General features: G+C 48.3%; 2 protein-coding genes across 3 annotated transcripts; one reads left to right on the top strand and one right to left on the bottom strand.

Annotated features, from left to right (window-relative positions):
* Window positions 1-11,275: 11,275 nt before the first annotated feature.
* LOC103632934 (uncharacterized) lies at window positions 11,276-15,648 on the top strand. 2 transcript variants are annotated; one of them, XM_008654643.4, is made up of 4 exons: window positions 11,276-12,180; window positions 14,101-14,384; window positions 14,606-14,870; window positions 14,938-15,648. In XM_008654643.4, exons 1-4 carry the CDS (start codon window positions 11,730-11,732, stop codon window positions 14,970-14,972), a joined length of 1,035 nt encoding a protein of 344 aa, XP_008652865.1. In that variant the 5' UTR covers window positions 11,276-11,729; the 3' UTR covers window positions 14,973-15,648. The 2 variants fall into 2 exon arrangements, with proteins under 2 accessions (XP_008652865.1, XP_008652864.1); XM_008654642.4 differs by having other exon boundaries at window positions 11,326-12,180; window positions 14,606-14,833.
* LOC100279200 (IRK-interacting protein) lies at window positions 15,578-17,852 on the bottom strand. The gene is given in 2 exon segments (NM_001152224.1): window positions 15,578-17,302; window positions 17,431-17,852. Coding segments are annotated over 2 exon segments (1,761 nt in total). The 5' UTR covers window positions 17,692-17,852; the 3' UTR covers window positions 15,578-15,802.
* Between the last annotated feature and the right edge of the window lie 1,443 nt (window positions 17,853-19,295).

Genomic DNA, 19,295 nt, shown 5'->3' on the forward strand with positions numbered 1-19,295 from the left:
GCCTTCTGTCTCGTGGCGCACCGGACAGTCCGGTGCACACCGGACACTGTCCGGTGCCCGATTTGTTTCCATAGAAAGCGAAGCCGACCGTTGCCGACCGTTGCAGATCTGGCGCACCGGACAGTCCGGTGCACACCGGACAGTCCGGTGCTCCCTTCCGACCGTTGGCTCGGCCACGTGTCGCGCGCCGATCGCGCGGCCGACCGTTGGCCCGGCCGACCGTTGGCTCACCGGACAGTCCGGTGCACACCGGACAGTCCGGTGAATTTTAGCCGAAGTCGCCGGAGAAAAACCCGAGAGCGGCTGGTTTGCGCTGCGCTGATCTGGCGCACCGGACACTGTCCGGTGCACACCGGACAGTCCGGTGCCCCAGCCCGAAGCAGCCTTTGGCTGTACACAGCCACTCTCCACTTCTTTTCTTTTCTTCTTTCTCCTGTTTCTAACACTTAGACAAGATGTTAGTACACAAAACTAATGTACTAAGGCTTAGAAACATACCTTTACTTGTGATTTACACTTTGTTCATCCATGAGCATATTTTCACATTTAGGCCCTTGTGTTTGCACTCAATCACCAAAATACTTAGAAATGGCCCAAGGGCACATTTCCCTTTCAATCTCCCCCTTTTTGGTGATTTATGCCAACACAACATAAAGCAAGTGGAACAAGTGCAAAATCACTTCAAATAAAAACTCAAATTGGTTTTGATTCAATTTTGGCATATATGGATCATCCTTTGCCACCACTTGGTTTGTTTTTGCAAATCAAACTCAAATCTCTATCTATAAGTCAAACACACATATTGAAGCATAAAGAGAGTCATTTCAAAAGAATTTGACCACGGATTTCAAAAACTCCCCCTTTTCCCATAATCAACACTTCTCCCCACAAGAAGCCAACTTTTGAAAATAGAGACAATAAGAGACAATAAAAGCTTTTGACAAAACAAAAACTCTATTCTACTATTTTCAAAATCTCTCAAGTGGTAGCTGATCCATTTATCACTTTGGCCTTTATTTTCTCCCCCTTTGGCATCAAGCACCAAAACGGGATCAATCTTGGCCTATTAACCCCATTGCCTCACCAAAGTCGTCAATTAAGAGCAAATGGCAATAAGATTTCATGAGATGAACTTGGAATTCGTTACCCTCTCATCGGAGTGCAGTGGAAGTCTTTCATGATCCAAGTCCACCTTTTCCCTTTCAATCCTCCTTCGAGACTCAATCAAGCAAACTCAAGCAAATGGTTAGTCTCAAAGGGTCAAGTTGTAACACATCTCCCCCTAAACATGTGCATCACTTTGCAACGGACTTGTGAGGTCCAGGGAGTGTTTGTACAACTTGAGCACCATAATAAGCAACAAAATGCAGAATGAACATGATCAAAGGCATAAACACATGTATGCTACAATTCAATCCAAGTTCCGCGAATCTAAGATATTTAGCTCACTACGCAGCCTGCAAAAGGTCTTCTCATCTAGAGGCTTGGTAAAGATATCGGCTAGCTGGTTCTCGGTGCTAACATGAAACACTTCGATATCCCCCTTTTGCTGGTGGTCTCTCAAAAAGTGATGCCGGATGTCTATGTGCTTTGTGCGGCTGTGCTCAACAGGATTCTCCGCCATGCGGATAGCACTCTCATTGTCACATAGGAGTGGGACTTTGCTCAGATTGTAGCCAAAGTCCCGGAGGGTTTGCCTCATCCAAAGTAGTTGCGCGCAACACTGACCTGCGGCAACGTACTCGGCCTCAGCGGTGGATAGGGCAACGGATGTTTGTTTCTTAGAATTCCATGACACCAGGGACCTTCCTAAGAATTGGCACGTCCCCGATGTACTCTTCCTATCGACCTTACATCCAGCATAGTCGGAGTCAGAGTATCCAACTAAGTCAAAGGTAGACCCCTTTGGATACCAGAGCCCGAAGCAAGGCGTAGCAACCAAATATCTAAGAATTCGCTTCACCGCCACTAAGTGACACTCCTTAGGATCGGATTGAAATCTAGCACACATGCATACGCTAAGCATAATATCCGGTCTACTAGCACATAAATAAAGCAAAGAACCTATCATTGACCGGTATGCTTTTTGATCAACGGACTTACCTCCTTTGTTGAGGTCGGTGTGTCCGTCGGTCCCCATCGGAGTCTTTGCGGGCTTGGCGTCCTTCATCCCAAACCGCTTTAGCAGATCTTGCGTGTACTTCGTTTGGGAGATGAAGGTGCCGTCCTTGAGTTGCTTCACTTGGAACCCAAGGAAGTAGTTCAACTCGCCCATCATCGACATCTCGAATTTCTGCGTCATCACCCTGCTAAACTCTTCACAAGACTTTTGGTTAGTAGAACCAAATATTATGTCATCAACATAAATTTGGCACACAAACAAATCACCATCACATGTCTTAGTGAAAAGAGTTGGATCGGCCTTCCCAACCTTGAAAGCATTAGCAAGTAAAAAGTCTCTAAGGCATTCATACCATGCTCTTGGGGCTTGCTTAAGTCCATAGAGCGCCTTAGAGAGCTTACACACATGGTCGGGGTACCGTTCATCCTCGAAGCCAGGGGGTTGCTCCACGTACACCTCCTCCTTGATTGGCCCGTTGAGGAAAGCGCTCTTCACATCCATTTGGAACAACCTGAAAGAATGGTGAGCGGCATATGCTAGCAAGATTCGAATTGACTCTAGCCTAGCCACAGGAGCAAAAGTCTCCTCAAAATCCAAACCTGCGACTTGGGCATAACCTTTTGCCACAAGTCGAGCCTTGTTTCTCGTCACCACCCCGTGCTCGTCCTGTTTGTTGCGGAACACCCACTTGGTTCCCACAACATTTTGCTTCGGACGAGGCACCAGTGTCCAAACTTCATTGCGCTTGAAATTGTTTAACTCCTCTTGCATGGCCAACACCCAGTCCGGATCTAGCAAGGCCTCTTCTACCCTGAAAGGCTCAATAGAAGAGACAAAGGAGTAATGCTCACAAAAATTAACTAATCGAGATCGAGTAGTTACTCCCTTGCTAATGTCACCCAGAATTTGGTCGACGGGATGATCCCTTTGAATCATCGCTCGAACTTGGGTTGGAGGTGCCGGTTGCACTTCTTCCTCCATCACTTGATTATCTTGTGCTCCCCCTTGATCAAGCGCCTCCACTTGAGGTACCTGTTCGTCATCTTTGGTTGGGGGATGCACCATAGTTGAGGAAGAAGGTTGATCTCGTTCATCTTGTTCCTGTGGCCGTACTTCTCCAATCGCCATGGTCCGTATAGCGGCCGTCGGAACATCTTCTTCATCTACATCATCACAATCAACAACTTGCTCTCTTGGAGAGCCATTAGTCTCATCAAATACAACGTCGCTAGAGACTTCAACCAAACCCGATGATTTGTTGAAGACTCTATACGCCTTTGTATTTGAGTCATAACCTAACAAAAACCCTTCTACAGCTTTGGGAGCAAACTTAGAATTTCTACCTTTCTTCACTAGAATGTAGCACTTGCTCCCAAATACACGAAAGTAAGATACATTGGGTTTGTTACCGGTTAGAAGCTCATACGACGTCTTCTTGAGGAGGCGATGAAGGTAGACCCTGTTGATGGCGTGGCAAGCAGTGTTCACGGCTTCCGTCCAAAAGCACTCGGGGGTCTTGAACTCTCCTAGCATCGTCCTCGCCATGTCAATGAGCGTCCTGTTCTTCCTCTCTACCACACCATTTTGCTGTGGTGTGTAGGGAGCGGAGAACTCGTGCTTGATCCCTTCTTCTTCAAGGAACTCCTCCACTTGAAGGTTCTTGAATTCGGACCCGTTGTCGCTCCTTATCTTCTTCACTTTGAGCTCAAACTCATTTTGAGCCCTCCTGAGGAAGCGCTTGAGGGTCCCTTGGGTTTCAGACTTATCCTGCAAAAAGAACACCCAAGTGAAGCGGGAAAAGTCATCAACAATAACTAGACCATACTTACTTCCCCCTATGCTTAGATAGGCGACGGGTCCGAAGAGGTCCATATGCAGCAGCTCCAGGGGTCTTGAAGTGGTCATCACATTCTTGCTGTGATGCGCTCCTCCCACCTGTTTCCCTGCTTGACAAGCTGCACAAGGTCTATCTTTTTCGAATTGAACATTGGTTAGACCTATCACGTGTTCTCCCTTTAGAAGCTTGTGAAGGTTCTTCATCCCCACATGTGCTAAGCGGCGATGCCACAGCCAGCCCATGCAAGTCTTAGCCATTAAGCATGCATCTAGACCGGCCTCTTCTTTTGCAAAATCAACTAAATAAAGTTTGCCGTCTAATACACCCTTAAAAGCTAGTGAACCATCACTTCTTCTAAAGACAGACACATCTATATTTGTAAACAGACAGTTATATCCCATATTGCACAATTGACTAACAGATAGTAAATTATATCCTAGTGACTCTACTAAAAACACATTAGAGATAGAGTGCTCATTAGAAATTGCAATTTTACCTAACCCTTTTACCTTGCCTTGATTCCCATCACCGAATATGATTGAATCTTGGGAATCCTTATTCTTGACGTAGGAGGTGAACATCTTCTTCTCCCCCGTCATATGGTTTGTGCATCCGCTATCAATAATCCAGCTTGAACCCCCGGATGCATAAACCTGCAAGGCAAATTTAGGCTTGGGTCTTAGGTACCCAACTCATGTTGGGTCCTACAAGGTTAGTGCAAATATCCTTAGGGACCCAAATGCAAGTTTTGTCTCCCTTGCATTTTGCCCCTAACTTCCTAGCAACAATTTTCTTATCCTTTCTACAAATAGCAAAGGAAGCATTTAAAGCATAATAAATTGTGGAAGGTTCATTCACTACTTTCCTAGGAGCATGAATAGCATTCTTTCTAGACACATGATGAATAGTATTTCTCTTAGGAACAACATTTCTCCTAGTAACATTTCTATCATACACATAAGAGGAACTAGGAGCAAACATGGCATGAGAGTCAAAATCATCAAAAGCATTATAACTCCTATAAGCATTTCTAGTTTGTCTCCTATCATAATACATAAAAGCATGGTTCTTTTGCACATTACTAGCCATAGGGGCCTTCCCTTTCTCCTTGGCGGGAATGGGAGCCTTATGGCTTGTTAAGTCCTTAGCTTCTCTCTTGAAGCCAAGTCCATCCTTAATTGAGGGGTGTCTACCAATTGTGTAGGCATCCCTTGCAAATTTTAGCTTATCGAAATCATTCTTGCTAGTCTTAAGTTGAGCATTAAGACTAGCCAGTTCATCATTAAGCTTGGAAATTGAAACTAGGTGTTCACTACAAGCATTAATGTCAAAATCTTTACACCTAGTACAAATTTCAACATGTTCTACACAAGAATTGGATTTATTTGCTACTTCTAATTTAGCATTTAAATCATTGTTGACACCTTTCAAAGTAGAAATGGTTTCATGACAAGTAGATAGTTCAAAAGAAAGCATTTCATTTCTTTTAACTTCTAAAGCATAGGATTTTTGTGCCTCAACAAATTTATCATGCTCTTCATACAACAAATCCTCTTGCTTTTCTAAAAGTATATTCTTTTCATTCAAGGCATCAATTAACTCATTAATTTTGTCTATCTTAGATCTATCTAAGCCCTTGAACAAACATGAATAATCTACTTCATCCTCATCACTAGATTCTTCCTCACTTGAAGAAGCATAGGTAGAGTTGCGAGTACATACCTTCTTCTCCCTTGCCATAAGGCATGTGTGACGCTCGTTGGGGAAGAGGGTTGATTTGTTGAAGGCGGTGGCGGCGAGTCCCTCATTGTCGGAGTCGGACGAGGAGCAATCCGAGTCCCACTCTTTGCCTAGATGCGCCTCGCCCTTTGCCTTCTTATAATGCTTCTTCTTTTCCCTCTTGTTTCCCTTTTCCTGGTCACTTTCATTATCAGGACAGTTAGCAATAAAATGACCAAGCTTACCGCATTTGAAGCATGATCGCTTCCCCTTGGTCTTAGTCTTGCTTGGCTGTCCATTGCGACCCTTTAGCACCGTCTTGAAGCGCTTAATGATGAGAGCCATTTCTTCATCATTAAGCCCGGCCGCCTCAATTTGCACCACCTTGCTTGGTAGTGCCTCCTTGCTCCTCGATGCCTTGAGAGCAATGGGTTGAGGCTCGTGGATTGGACCGTTCAACGCGTCATCGACGTACCTTGCCTCCTTGATCATCATCCGCCCGCTTACAAATTTTCCAAGAATTTCTTCGGGCGACATTTTGGTGTACCTGGGATTCTCACGAATATTATTCACCAAATGAGGATCAAGAACAGTAAAGGACCTTAGCATTAGGCGGACGACGTCGTGGTCCGTCCATCGCGTGCTTCCATAGCTCCTTATCTTGTTGACAAGGGTCTTGAGCCGGTTGTATGTTTGAGTTGGCTCCTCGCCCCTTATCATCGCGAACCGTCCAAGCTCGCCCTCCACCAACTCCATTTTGGTGAGCAAGGTAGCGTCATTTCCCTCATGAGAGATCTTGAGGGTATCCCAGATTTGCTTGGCGTTATCCAAGCCACTCACTTTATTATATTCATCCCTGCACAATGAGGCTAGAAGAACAGTAGTAGCTTGTGCATTCTTATGGATTTGCTCATTAATGAATATAGGACTATCCGAACTATTAAAGTGCATTCCACTATCTACAATCTCCCATATGCTAGGATGGAGAGAGAATAGGTGACTACGCATTTTGTGGCTCCAAAATCCGTAGTCCTCCCCATCAAAGTGTGGGGGCTTGCCGAGTGGAATGGAAAGCAAATGTGAATTTGAACTTTGCGGAATACGAGAGTAGTCAAAAGAAAAGTTAGAATTAACTGGTTTCCTTTGTTTGTCGTGGTCGTCGTCCTTTTGGGAAGAAGAGGACTCATCGCTGTCGTAGTAGACGATCTCCTTGATGCGTCTTGTCTTCTTCTTCTTCCCATCTCTTCGCTTGTGGCCCGAGCCCGAGTCATTGGACTTGTCATCCCTTGGCTCGTTGACGAAGGACTCCTTCTCCTTGTCGTTGATCACAATTCCCTTCCCCTTAGGATCCATCTCTTCGGGCGGTTAGTCCCTTTCTTGAAGAGAACGGCTCTGATACCAATTGAGAGCACCTAGAGGGGGGGGGGGTGAATAGGTGATCCTGTAAAACTTCAAAAACTTAAGCCACAAAAACTTGTTAAGAGTTAGCACAGGTATGGCCAAGTGGCTAGAGAGGAGTCAAAACACAATAACCACAAGAAAGCAATCACAGAGTTGACACGGTGGTTATCCCGTGGTTCGGCCAAGTACAAAACTTGCCTACTCCACGTTGTGGCGTCCCAACGGACGAGAGTTGCACTCAACTCCTCTCAAGTGATCCAATGATCAACTTGAATACCACGGTGTTTTTCTTTCCTTTGATCTTTTCCCGTTTGCGAGGAATCTCCACAACTTGGAGTCTCTCGCCCTTACAATTGAGTTCACAAAGAAATACGGAGTAAGGTGGGAATGAGCAACGCACACAAGACTCGAAAATCAGAGCAACAACACGCACACAAGTCGCAACAAGAGCTCGCAACGCAACACAAAGAGTTCACAACTCCACAAGAGCTCTATATGCTATCACAATGAAACGAATGCGTGAGATTGATGTCTTGGTGCTTAGAAGAGTTGTAGGAATGCTTGGTGTACTCCTCCATGCGCCAAGGGGTCCCTTTTATAGCCCCAAGGCAGCTAGGAGCCGTTGGGAACAAATCTGGAAGGCCATCTTTGCCTTCTGTCTCGTGGCGCACCGGACAGTCCGGTGCACACCGGACACTGTCCGGTGCCCGATTTGTTTCCATAGAAAGCGAAGCCGACCGTTGCCGACCGTTGCAGATCTGGCGCACCGGACAGTCCGGTGCACACCGGACAGTCCGGTGCTCCCTTCCGACCGTTGGCTCGGCCACGTGTCGCGCGCCGATCGCGCGGCCGACCGTTGGCCCGGCCGACCGTTGGCTCACCGGACAGTCCGGTGCACACCGGACAGTCCGGTGAATTTTAGCCGAAGTCGCCGGAGAAAAACCCGAGAGCGGCTGGTTTGCGCTGCGCTGATCTGGCGCACCGGACACTGTCCGGTGCACACCGGACAGTCCGGTGCCCCAGCCCGAAGCAGCCTTTGGCTGTACACAGCCACTCTCCACTTCTTTTCTTTTCTTCTTTCTCCTGTTTCTAACACTTAGACAAGATGTTAGTACACAAAACTAATGTACTAAGGCTTAGAAACATACCTTTACTTGTGATTTACACTTTGTTCATCCATGAGCATATTTTCACATTTAGGCCCTTGTGTTTGCACTCAATCACCAAAATACTTAGAAATGGCCCAAGGGCACATTTCCCTTTCACTTATACCTAGCTTCAGCGTTGGAATCTTCTCCGATGTATAGAATGTCATTTGGATCTCAACAGTCAACGTCTCCCCTCTTGAATCTATCGGACTAATTTATCCCGTGGAATCTTGGAATTCGTACTTAGGGCTAGTTTGGGAAACTCATTTTCTCAAGGTTTTTTCATTTTCTCAAGGGAAATTAGTTTATTTTCCCTTAGAAAATTGAAAATCTCATAGAAAAATGGGGATACCAAAGTAGCCCTTATGAAATAGTTTACCATTCTTTTGTTTTATTGGAGTGCCTCTGAATTGCCGCTCTACGGGGTTTCTGCTTCCCTGTCCAGCAAGGTCACCATCTTACAGATGCTAAACACAGTTGGGCACAATCGACGCAAAACCATTATTAGAGTGCCTCTGGAGTAGTTTAATTTTCCATGCGTAATGGCGCGGCTAGGATTTCAGGCTAAGACGGCCCAACTTCACTAATTCATTTTATTGAACACTGAAGATTAAACATGCCAGCGTTCAAGTATATGAATTGCTGAAGCACGCTACAAGGAGATTTAAAGGTCTTAAGGACATATTGAAGTGACAAGTCGAGTCTGATTTCTTTCTCTTTTTTATGAAGCAGTTTACATGGCAAAGTAACATAATAGGTTACCTAACAGCCTAATCATAAAAATGCACCACATCTTTATCACAACAGATAAACTGAAGTATAAGGCATACTGGAAGGTTGATTGTCACTAATTCTGGTGACAAAACTGACTTTTGGAAGGATAATTAGCTAGGTAGGAGACCTCTGTACATCAAGTACCCTGATTTGTATGAGATTTGTGAGAAGGAAATCCTAGTCATTGATGCCAAAACAAAAAAAATTGGCATATGCATTTCAGGTGATGGCTAGATAATGAGAACAAAAACAACTGGGATGTAGAAAGCTTGATAATTACGAATTTCAGGACTTTCCTGATAGTGTGAAGTGGAATTAAAGTGAACATAAGTGCTTTTCAGTTAAATCTTTGTATAACAAGATAAATAGTACCACCAACGATCTTGACAAAAAACACATTTGGAAAAGCAATGTTCCCCCGAAAATCAAATTCTTTATGTTATTCTTAGAGAATAACACGTTGTTGACTAAGGATAACATGATCAGGAAGTGGTCTGGGGACCCTTCGTGCTGTTTCTGCACCCATACTGAAACCATTGAACATCTATTTTTCACTTGTCCTATTGCTAGAGTGATCTGGGGAACTGTGGCGAAATGTCTGGACACTCTCCTTATTCCTAATAATATGGAATCTTGTTATGGTTGGATTTGAAAATACTTTAAATGTGATAATGTTGTTCATATTGTTCTGATTTTAGCAATTTGCGGGGCTATCTGAAAAGACAGAAATAGAATGTGTTTTGATTATATACTTTGTAAACTCCCCTAATGAGATCATATGCCATTAGGGTGCTCTTGTGTCTTCTTGGGCAGGACTTAGCAAGAAAGAGCTCCAAGACCATTCTGCAGGAGGGCGCCAAGATGCTGGTTCGTGCTGTAAATGCTAGAGGGAGTCGGATCCTAGGGTTGGGTGACGAGTTGGAAGGAATGATGCAACCCCATAGGCCTTGATCATGGCGTGCCTGCTTGCCTATGTTAGCACTTTTGTTAGGTTCTCACGTTGTGTTGCTACCGCCTATTATTCCTACTGTTGCCCTCTCGTTAAGTGCTCTGGTACTTTCGTTGTAAAACTCTAAACCTGTCGGTTGGCATTTAGCCTGTTTAGAGACCCGACTGTTTTGAGTCATCTGAATCAGATATAGAATATGTGGGTTCTGAATTGCTTTGTATTTCTGTTATGATAATAATAGAAATGGGGTCCTCCTCTTGTCAAAAAATAGGCATATTGGCAGACGACGTGGGTAGAAGTAGTAGGGTCGATAAAGTCAAAGTTGCAAGATCGACGAGAAGAACGCGAGTAGTCGCTTGAAGACGCTTCTCAAAACCTTATTCGCCCTCTTCCGGTGTACGATCTCGAAAGTGACGGGTTTCGGAGACTTGCTCTCCCGATCGCAGATGCACGTCGGCGCTCGAGATTAAGAAGACTACGATGGCGGCGCAGCTGTAAGCAGAGGCGAAAACCTAACTCAGGGATACCTTCTGGCAAGAGCTGGCAAGTGCCTTATATAGGGTTATGTCCACGAACTGATAAGCTTACTATTCGATATAATCATGATCCAATAAAGACTCAGATTCTTATCTGAGTTCACCATTTCCTTGTCATACATGGAGTTTTATGATTTTCGTAGGATTTAATTGAATTTCTTAATTGGGTCAGGCTCATAAATCCAACCCTCACTGCACGCGCTATTCTTGTGAATATCTGGACCGCCGCATCTTGAGCGAAGTTCAGGTTGTCTACAACCGTAGATTGAGTTTGGGAGCAATTCTGGAAGCTTCATAGCCTGTTGGTAGCTCATACGAATCGTTGCAGAATTTCAGCGTTAGAAACTAGAGACGGGATCGGTGATTCATATGTACGGAACTACGGATCCGAACAATCAATGCAAGATGGAAACAGCACTCTGCCGGCCAATGCTATTCTTTTTTTTTTGTGGAAACAAAACAAAGTAAGAAGAGGCCTTTGCACGAGTTCATGACCGACCTGAAAAGGACCCTGGATGGTAACAGTAACAAGTCCATCCCCCATCCACGAGGCGCTGCATCCTTCAGGCCGCCTCAGGGCTCCAACAAGTAGTGCTCACCGTTCGCGGTCCACGGATCAGCCGGACCGCAAACAATTTTTTTTTCCGCGCGGGGTCGGCTCGCCAGCTTGTTCGCTGCGGCTTGCTGCGGCTGCAATCCGGCTGCGGCTGCGGCTTCTATAGTATTTTTCTCTCTATGGATTGCAGCTGCAGCAATCCAAACAGCTGCAACAGTGTCGGCTTGTAGCCAGCCGAACACGCCCGGAAGCTGCGCGCCACTGGGCGCTGATTGCCACGCGATTGGTCTGGTTCGTCCACCCTGACGGCAAATTGCCCGCCCGCCCCTTTCTTTAAACCTCCCGCAGCGAGGCAGCGTGCAGCGAAGAAAGAGAGGGGCTCTCATGCGATCCGCCAGCGCCCGTGGAGCGTGGACCGGAGCGAAGAGAGTACGAGCAGAGGAGACCGAGGAAATCTCGGGACGTGCCCGCTGCCGACCGATCGGGGGCTCGAACCCGGCGCGTCCGAGATCCACGAGCGGAATCTATCCAGGCTCACACTCACTGCCTCAGGTGTGTCACGGGCGGCACCCGGGGGCGCGTCCCCGGCCGCCGTCCATCCACTCGACAAAAAGCAACCGAGACGAGGGCGGTCCTTTCTCCGGGCTCTGGTAGGGGAGGGGAAGGGGAGGAGCAGAGCCGGGAGCCATGGCGGAGCCGGGCGACGGGAGTAGGCGGCGGCGGGAGGCGGAGGCGCCGGTGGTGGCGCTGGAGTGCGTGGCGGGGAGCTCCAAGGCGGAGGAGTGGGGAGGCGGCGCGGGCGTCGTGCAGGAGGGGGACGTGGTGGAGGCCGTCCGCGTCGGCCGCGGCTCCGGCGGCGGGGGCGCCGCGGCCGCGCTGGAGCTCGAGGCGCCATTCAAGGGCGGGCGCGCCGGGCTGCACAAGGCGCTGCACGCGGCGTTCAAGCGCGGGGACACCTCCGTGGAGGTGCGCGTGCGGGGCGGCAGGCAGCTGCAGGCCTGCATCGTGCCGCACCACGCCAGTCCCGGCGCCGGCGGCGGAGGGGTCAGGAAGCAGTACGTCCTGCGGTCGCTGCACGACCCCAACTACTTGCTCGGATTCGTCGACCGCCTCGAGAGCGAGTGCCTCGTCTTACAAGGTAACCAACCACAGGCTGCTCTGTTCGACTCGACCGCCTCCATCTCTATCGTCCTCTTCCATTCTCTCTCGCCTTCTCTTGACCGACCGGCGACGGCGAGGTGGACTCGGGGGCCCACGGTGAGATAGAGTGTGGAGAGTGGATTTATCGTCTGTACATGTCCTGATATGCATATCGTGGCCACTGAGAGCGTTAAGATTCACCGTGCGCCAGCCACGAGATGAGCTGATGTCACCGCCGTTAGCTTCGGCACCAGCCTCCGCCGTTAGCTGCGGCCGCGGCGACAGAGCTCCTGTAAGACTCTACCGCGGCAACCTCCTCCCTCTCCCTCGTCGCCGCCATGACCATAGTGTGGTCACCGTCACCGCCCCAATTATATCTTGCCACCGTCTCTCTCGTTCTTACCGTTGCAACTGCACATCTCCCCTGCATACCGTTGGAGCTGCACATAAGCCCGCGGAAGATGGAGAAGAAGATAGGTCAGTCAGAGTGGGCGACTTGGACGACGCGTGCGGCCCAAAAAGTTTTTAAAAAAATGTGAACGCCATGACCAAGACATCTCCCATGGGGCCTGCAGGTAGAACGAACGCTGGGTGGGATCGTGCTCTTCTCCTAATGCTGCTAGCAATCAACTAGCCCAGGCGGTGGCGCCGTGGCTGCTCTGCTTGACTGCTTCAACGAAGCACACGTCTGATGCTCCGCACCGACAAACTTCTTGTTAGATCTAAAATTTAAATTGGACTGAGAATATTCTCATAAACTGATCTTTCAGTGCATTGTTCCAGGCGTTGTTTTCCTTTATTTATAAATACTGAATATGCGCTGTTTTTTTGTCTCCTTGTGCCTCACCGAGAGAAATGTGAGCAGGTCATTGCCATCAGTGTCAGATTCGCAGCTACATAACAAAAGCTAAAACGTAGCAAAAGGATACAGGTATACGTGAACTACGGAGAACAAAAGCTAAAGACGTTTCCGAAACAGTGCCAAGTGCGTTGCTGTCATTGGAAATAGGTCACCGTCTAAATGCCAGTCAATTCTTTCTTATATGCGTTGTAATTTTCACTAGGTTTCTCGTCTCTTCTAGGGACCTCGACTGTTGACCTCACCTAAAGGTTGTTAGACTTAAGGGATATTTGTTTGGGATTATAATCCACGCAGATTATATAATCCAACAAATAACTTTTGAACTAATTGTTATTTGATTATACAATCTGAGCAGATTATAATCCGAAACAAAAAGTCATTTACTCACCATTTTATAGCTTCTTGATGTTTTTTCCCACTTTTTTTTGAAACTAGAATTTGCTCTGTTTTTAAGAAAGCCATCATTTTCGTTTCTTATAGAAAAGCAAAGTTTGCATCTACATCAGACATGAATCCCGGACGTAAGAGTTGAGAACAAGAGCATATTCAACGATTACCTATCGCACCCCTAATACCAAAAAAAACACGCAATATGAAGGATTGCGGTTACTCCAACAGATTACACATCATATTCCCAGTACCTAAAAGTGTTAGTTAAAATCTGCCTTCTCTCCCAAATGTAGAAGATCCACCCTCTCTCCCTATCCAGTTTAAATGTAGTGGTGATATGTTGGAGGAGAAAAACAAGGACACACTACCCGTACGTAATAGGAGATGGAGGATTGGTAATCTTTCTAATTGGTTTCAAAATTCAAACTAACAAATCCTCATTTTCATTTGATCTGGAATTCGAAATTTTGCGAATTGCATCTGTATAAAGTTGATACTTCGAACTTGTGAGCATTTTCACGTAATGCTTCTGACTGTGCTTCTGATCACAGATAGATGATGACGCTCTAATTCCTGAGTGCATTTCACCTACAGTATGAGCATGCTAGCTAGTTTGCGGACTTCGAACTTTCTAAAAAATTGAAATCTACATCTATGTCGATGAAGGAACGAGGAGCACAAGAGTCGCGTCAGCCTTGAGCAAGGCGCAGCTCCAGGATGGCTATGTCGCGTACCCATGGGACAAGAAGATGCGCGACACGCTGCACACGCCCAACTCCAGCTGCTACCTCTCGATGCTTGTCCTGCCCAAGGCTCTGGACAGCAATGCCTGTCACTACGAGTCCTTCGACGACACCGTGGCGCGTGCCAATGCATGGTTCTACTCTTCGCAGGCCGCCGGGATACCCATCGACTTCATGAATGTGCAGAGCGAAGCTCTTCTCACCAAGGTGCAGACACAGGCTCTCTAATTCAGACATCTCACAGCGTAGGTTGGCAGTTACTACTTACTACAGTGAGACTTCAGCTAGTTTTAATCTTCTGACAGTGTTTAGATAACTAAGATAAGAAACTGGGCAGTGAGTTTGTTCAAATCCTCCGACACCGTTTCGTGTTTGAGAGATTCTACTCACAGTTCTGTCTTGGCACTGTGACACTCTGAAACATGCAGATATCTGGAGAGACAGCGTCCGCGTCTGTGAATTCGAGCTCATTATCTGATCTGTCGAACGTCACTAATGCGACGCTCTACGGTTTTGAAGATTACCATGGAGTGGATATTGGTGTGGTAAAGGCAGCACGGCTTTGGTACAGCTGCGTAGGAGGAGAATTGCTGCTGGAAATCCCACTTGAAGAAGGTGACACAAGGCTTGGCTTTGCTATCAGCCGAACTGAAGAGGTCTTTGTTTTTACTAGCACTCGACGGAATACTCACAGTTAGTATGTACTACTTGAGCAGTTAGAATCAGCAATGGAATCTGCTGACGTGCTTGTTTTTGTTAGGGCTTTATCTACATATCATCTGTAGTGGAAGATGACAAGGAAAGCGAGGCACCATCTACGCGGTCTGGGCTCTGTGATCTGTTCAACCGGGCCAAGGAGGCGTCGAAACTGCTGATCATCTCGAGGGTGTCCAATGAGAAGGTCCTACCTTGGATGATCTCCAGTTCAGGGGCAGTCCGCTGCTTCGACACCATCTCCCTCAGCCAGAAACTCTCCTTGCACCGCCTCGCAGTGCGCCCCATCCAGCTGCATCTACTTGCCTGGGAGAAGCCTTCTGCTCCCAACCCAGCAGAGAGGGCCGTGCGTTCCCCAAAGCTCACCATGCCTTCAACGCTGCTCCCTCACCTACAGCAAAACCTTGTGGAGACCATAGAAGGCGGAGTAGATGCTGAAGAGGAGTACGTGGGGAATTTGTCGTTTCGGATCGATGATATCTCATTTGAGAGCAGCTGGGTGTGATTCCAGGTTTCAATTTTGTCATACAGGCGGCTGATGTGCATACATATGTTTTCATCTTGTCTAGTTCTCTAGGGCGGTAATGCTCAGTTCTGTGCTTCAGAAAATGCAGATGCTGGCTTCAAAATGTTCAGAATATTTCTTGTTTTCTAGCCGAATCAGGGATGGATAACATCTGAAAAGTATCTTGTAATGGAACATTTTTGTTGATCATAACATAACAAAGGAGTGATCCAAACATGTTGGTCAAAGAAAGCTCAGGCTTCACTTCGTTAGTTGTTTACTCCAAATCTACAGCAAACATGCGGTTCAGCACCTCAAGTTTCTTGACCTTTGGCTCAAAACAAAAAAAGAAAAATGTTACACGAGTGAGTTGACACCACACTAGCTGTTGGTCAAAGAGACACAATTATGCTGCCGATCTTGTTTTGAGGACCCTGCACTTGAGCACTCTATCTTGCACGTAAAACCCCGGCGTCACCATTATCTTCACTTGACAAGGACTCTGCACCGGCTGCCTGTCATGCAGGATGTCTTCCATGTACAGCTCATCAAATGCGCGGCCGTCTTGGACGCGCAGGATCGTCAGCGGCGGGCCGAAGGAGAAGGCCAGCAGGTGGAGCAGCCAGACGCACTTGGCGGCGACGAAGAAGCACTGAAGCAACTGCTCGGGCCACGGCCGGGACCAGGCAAGCGTCGCCACGACGACGCTCATCTTCCGGTCGCAGAAACGGCTGAAGTCCTCGCTGTAGTACTTGGTGCCCTTCCGCAGAACCTCGTTCCAGCTAAGGTTGCGCAGCGCCACGAAGGCTGCGAAGCTCTGCCGGCTGTCTTCCGCCGGGTCGAGGCACCTCGGCGAGCCGTTCCGCTGGAACGCGGGGTTCTCGAAGTCCTGGAACATGACCTGGTTCATGATCGCCTCAAGATGGTACAGCACGGCCTTCGAGCAGTGTTTGCTGACGCTGCCGCTGCTGAGCGCGAGCTGGTACGGGCGAAGGAGCAGGTTCAGCTTGTCGGACAGGCCGTCACTGGACTCTTCGTTCACCTGCTGGATCAGCGCCTTGCAGAGCTGCTTCACAGAGAGCCGCGCCTCCGACGCGATCTGCAAGAAGCCTTCCACCATCACCTCGTGGCTCACCGGCATCGAGAGCTCTCGGCTGGGTTCGATCGATTTCGTCGGTCTCCGGGAGACGGACGGCGAGTTGGTGGCCTGCCGCAGTGCCTTCTTGAGCTCCGAGCAGTACGCTTCCACGCTCACCAGCTTGGTGGCCAGCTCCCCCAGCGACGACCTCACCTCGGCAGCTTCGTGCAGGGCGGCGTCCCGGTGCGCGTTGGCCTCCGCGAGCTCTTTCTTGAGGGACTCCATAGATAGCGCCCCCCACTCGGTCAGCAGCTGCGGCATGTTGCCGCGCTCGATGGCCGTCGGCGACGTCATCTCCGGTGGCTTGGCTTTCTTTCTCGACTTGGGGAAGAGCCACGAGAGGATCTGCGGCGGCCCTCCTTGCTTCGTCCGCGAGTGCGCCGATGGGGGTGGCACCCTGGTGCCGCTGATCGTGGCGGGCCGGAACGCGTTGCCGCACGTCGCCGGTGGCAGGTTCAGCTCGGACGTGTAGGCCACCCGGCCGGCGGACGGCAGGAAGCGGTCGGCCGACGGCGCCGAGTGCATGAAGGCGGGGTGGATCTTGTACGCCGTGCCTCTGTTCCGAAGACGGTGGTCGTTGGAGGAAGGGAAGAACACGTCGCTGTTGGAGGACGAGAAGGCTTGGAGGCCGTCGTAATCGGACAAGGCCGCGTCGTCGCTGCCACCCTGATCCAGGGCGACCCCAGTCCAGTTTTCCGACCGGCTTCGGTTGTCCGGGCAAATGTGGTTCGGTGCAACGGCTGCTACGTGCTCCTCGTCGTCGTAGGCCTGGCCGAGCCCGGCAAGCAAGCAAGAGACAACATTGTCAGTTGCCGTGAGCTCGAGCCTCGAGGCCTTAAGGTCGCACACTCCCACAGTCCCACATATAGCTAACACGTGTTAAGAAACTAGCTCACCGGAGTAAAAACTGGGTACTCCTCGTCTGCTGCTCTGGAGCGCGCGGGGGACGCGAGTGGCGGGAGGCGAATGACGGCCGGGCTGCGGCTGGCGGCGCGGGCATTGGGCGCGCCGCGCTGGATGAGGGCGGCGTGAAGCTGGCGCAGCTCGACGGCCTTGGCGATGGCCGCCTGCACGTCCTGGCGCGACGCCGGGGCGCCGGACGTGGAAGGCGCAGCGGGGGCAAAGGCCTCCTCGCCCCCGGCGGCGACCACGGCCATGGCGACGGTGGAGGGTCAAAGGCTGCCTGCCCCTTTGGCTCCAAAGCTGCTGCTGCTGGGAAATGGGAAGGGAGGGGATTCTTGCCTTCTTGGGAATCTGAAACGCTGTGAGCGAAGGAAGCAAGGAATTGGCGAACAGTAGCCGAGCCGAGAGAGGGTGGTGGTGGCCTGGTGGGTGAAATCTGAAATGGTGGAGGCCTGTAGGGAACAACCCATTTGAAGAGATTGATAGTACATGCAGCGTCAATTGGGTAAATCTTGAAATCCTTTTCTCTGGACTACGGCTTGCAAAGACAACTGCTTATATTTGAATTTGAGAGACGGAAATAATCCCTCGTTTGAAACACAATTGTTTTTACTCCTGTATATCTGAATAGTATGTAAATTTGGAACTATTTTGTCATCACACAAAGTAACATTATGCTTACTGTTATTATTGTCTGGAGTAGTAGTTGTTGGCAGTTGGGGATGGGCCAAACAGTGGTCATGCTCCTCTCTTCCCCATTGGTTATAAGACCAGCTGAGTTAATGAACCTGCTGTAGTGATGCCAATGCCCTGCAGGCTCTCCTGCACGGCTGCATGTTTGTTTGCCTGTTTGTTTTACTGGGGTCAGCCAATTAGGGTTGCCGAAGCCTGGATTAAGGTCCCAAAATATATACTTAGAGGGTATTTGTGTGGGATTATAATCTACCCAGATTATATAATTCACCAAATTTTGAACTAAACGTTAGTTTAAAATTTGTTGGATTATATAATCTGGTTAGATTATAATACCAAACAAACGCCACCTTACTCTTTTTCTTACAAAATCTGAAAGCCATTTGCCTTCAATTTGGCACCTGGTGAAGTTCACCAATTGAGAGGCCCCTGCAAACTGCAATCACCTGCCACACTAGTGCACTACAGAGCGTATTACAATTCTTTTCTCCATAACAAAAAGTCCATTTGACAGACATTCTTATTGTTCCTCAAAGAGCTCCAAAGTCTTTCTTGATTTGTCTAATGGATGGGGAGGATCTCAAGGAGCCTGTTCTTCCTGGCACTGTCTTGAATCCAGTGATTAGTCAAAAAGGTTACTGCAAAAGGTTAACAAGATCCTAAGCCAGCAGTGTAAGTTAAATTAGAACCTCAGAACAGGGTTAGTTCACATAGCAGATGCGAGGCTCAAGGTCCTAGCTAGCTGCATGCATGGCCAATAATGCAAAAGAAGTTTCACGGATCACAAGTCCGGATAGGTTAAAGTGGTAGGTTAATCATGGTCACCTTTAGTCCTTTACCAGACGATGCAAAAAAAAAATGTGAGCAGTTGTAGACAAACATTATCAGAGATCAGCGATTTGGAAAAGCCCGGTTAGAGACAACAGAACCAACAAAAAGGTAGCATATCATTTCTCTTCCCCTTTGCAACTTTGAGGACTTTTACAGTGGGCCTAGCCAGATGGACCTTACTAGCGTTAGGGCATCCACAATGATTTTTTTTCAAATAATACCAACTTTTAGCATATAGCTCATGATATGAATAGCTTTATGTGGCACTTTTGTTAAATATGTATATGAGACTATCTTTTGGTTAAAAGCTAGTTTTTCTCTTTCTTATGTTAAG

The sequence above is a fragment of the Zea mays genome, chromosome 7 (assembly GCF_902167145.1).
Source record: "Zea mays cultivar B73 chromosome 7, Zm-B73-REFERENCE-NAM-5.0, whole genome shotgun sequence".
Classification (NCBI taxonomy): Eukaryota; Viridiplantae; Streptophyta; class Magnoliopsida; order Poales; family Poaceae; genus Zea; species Zea mays.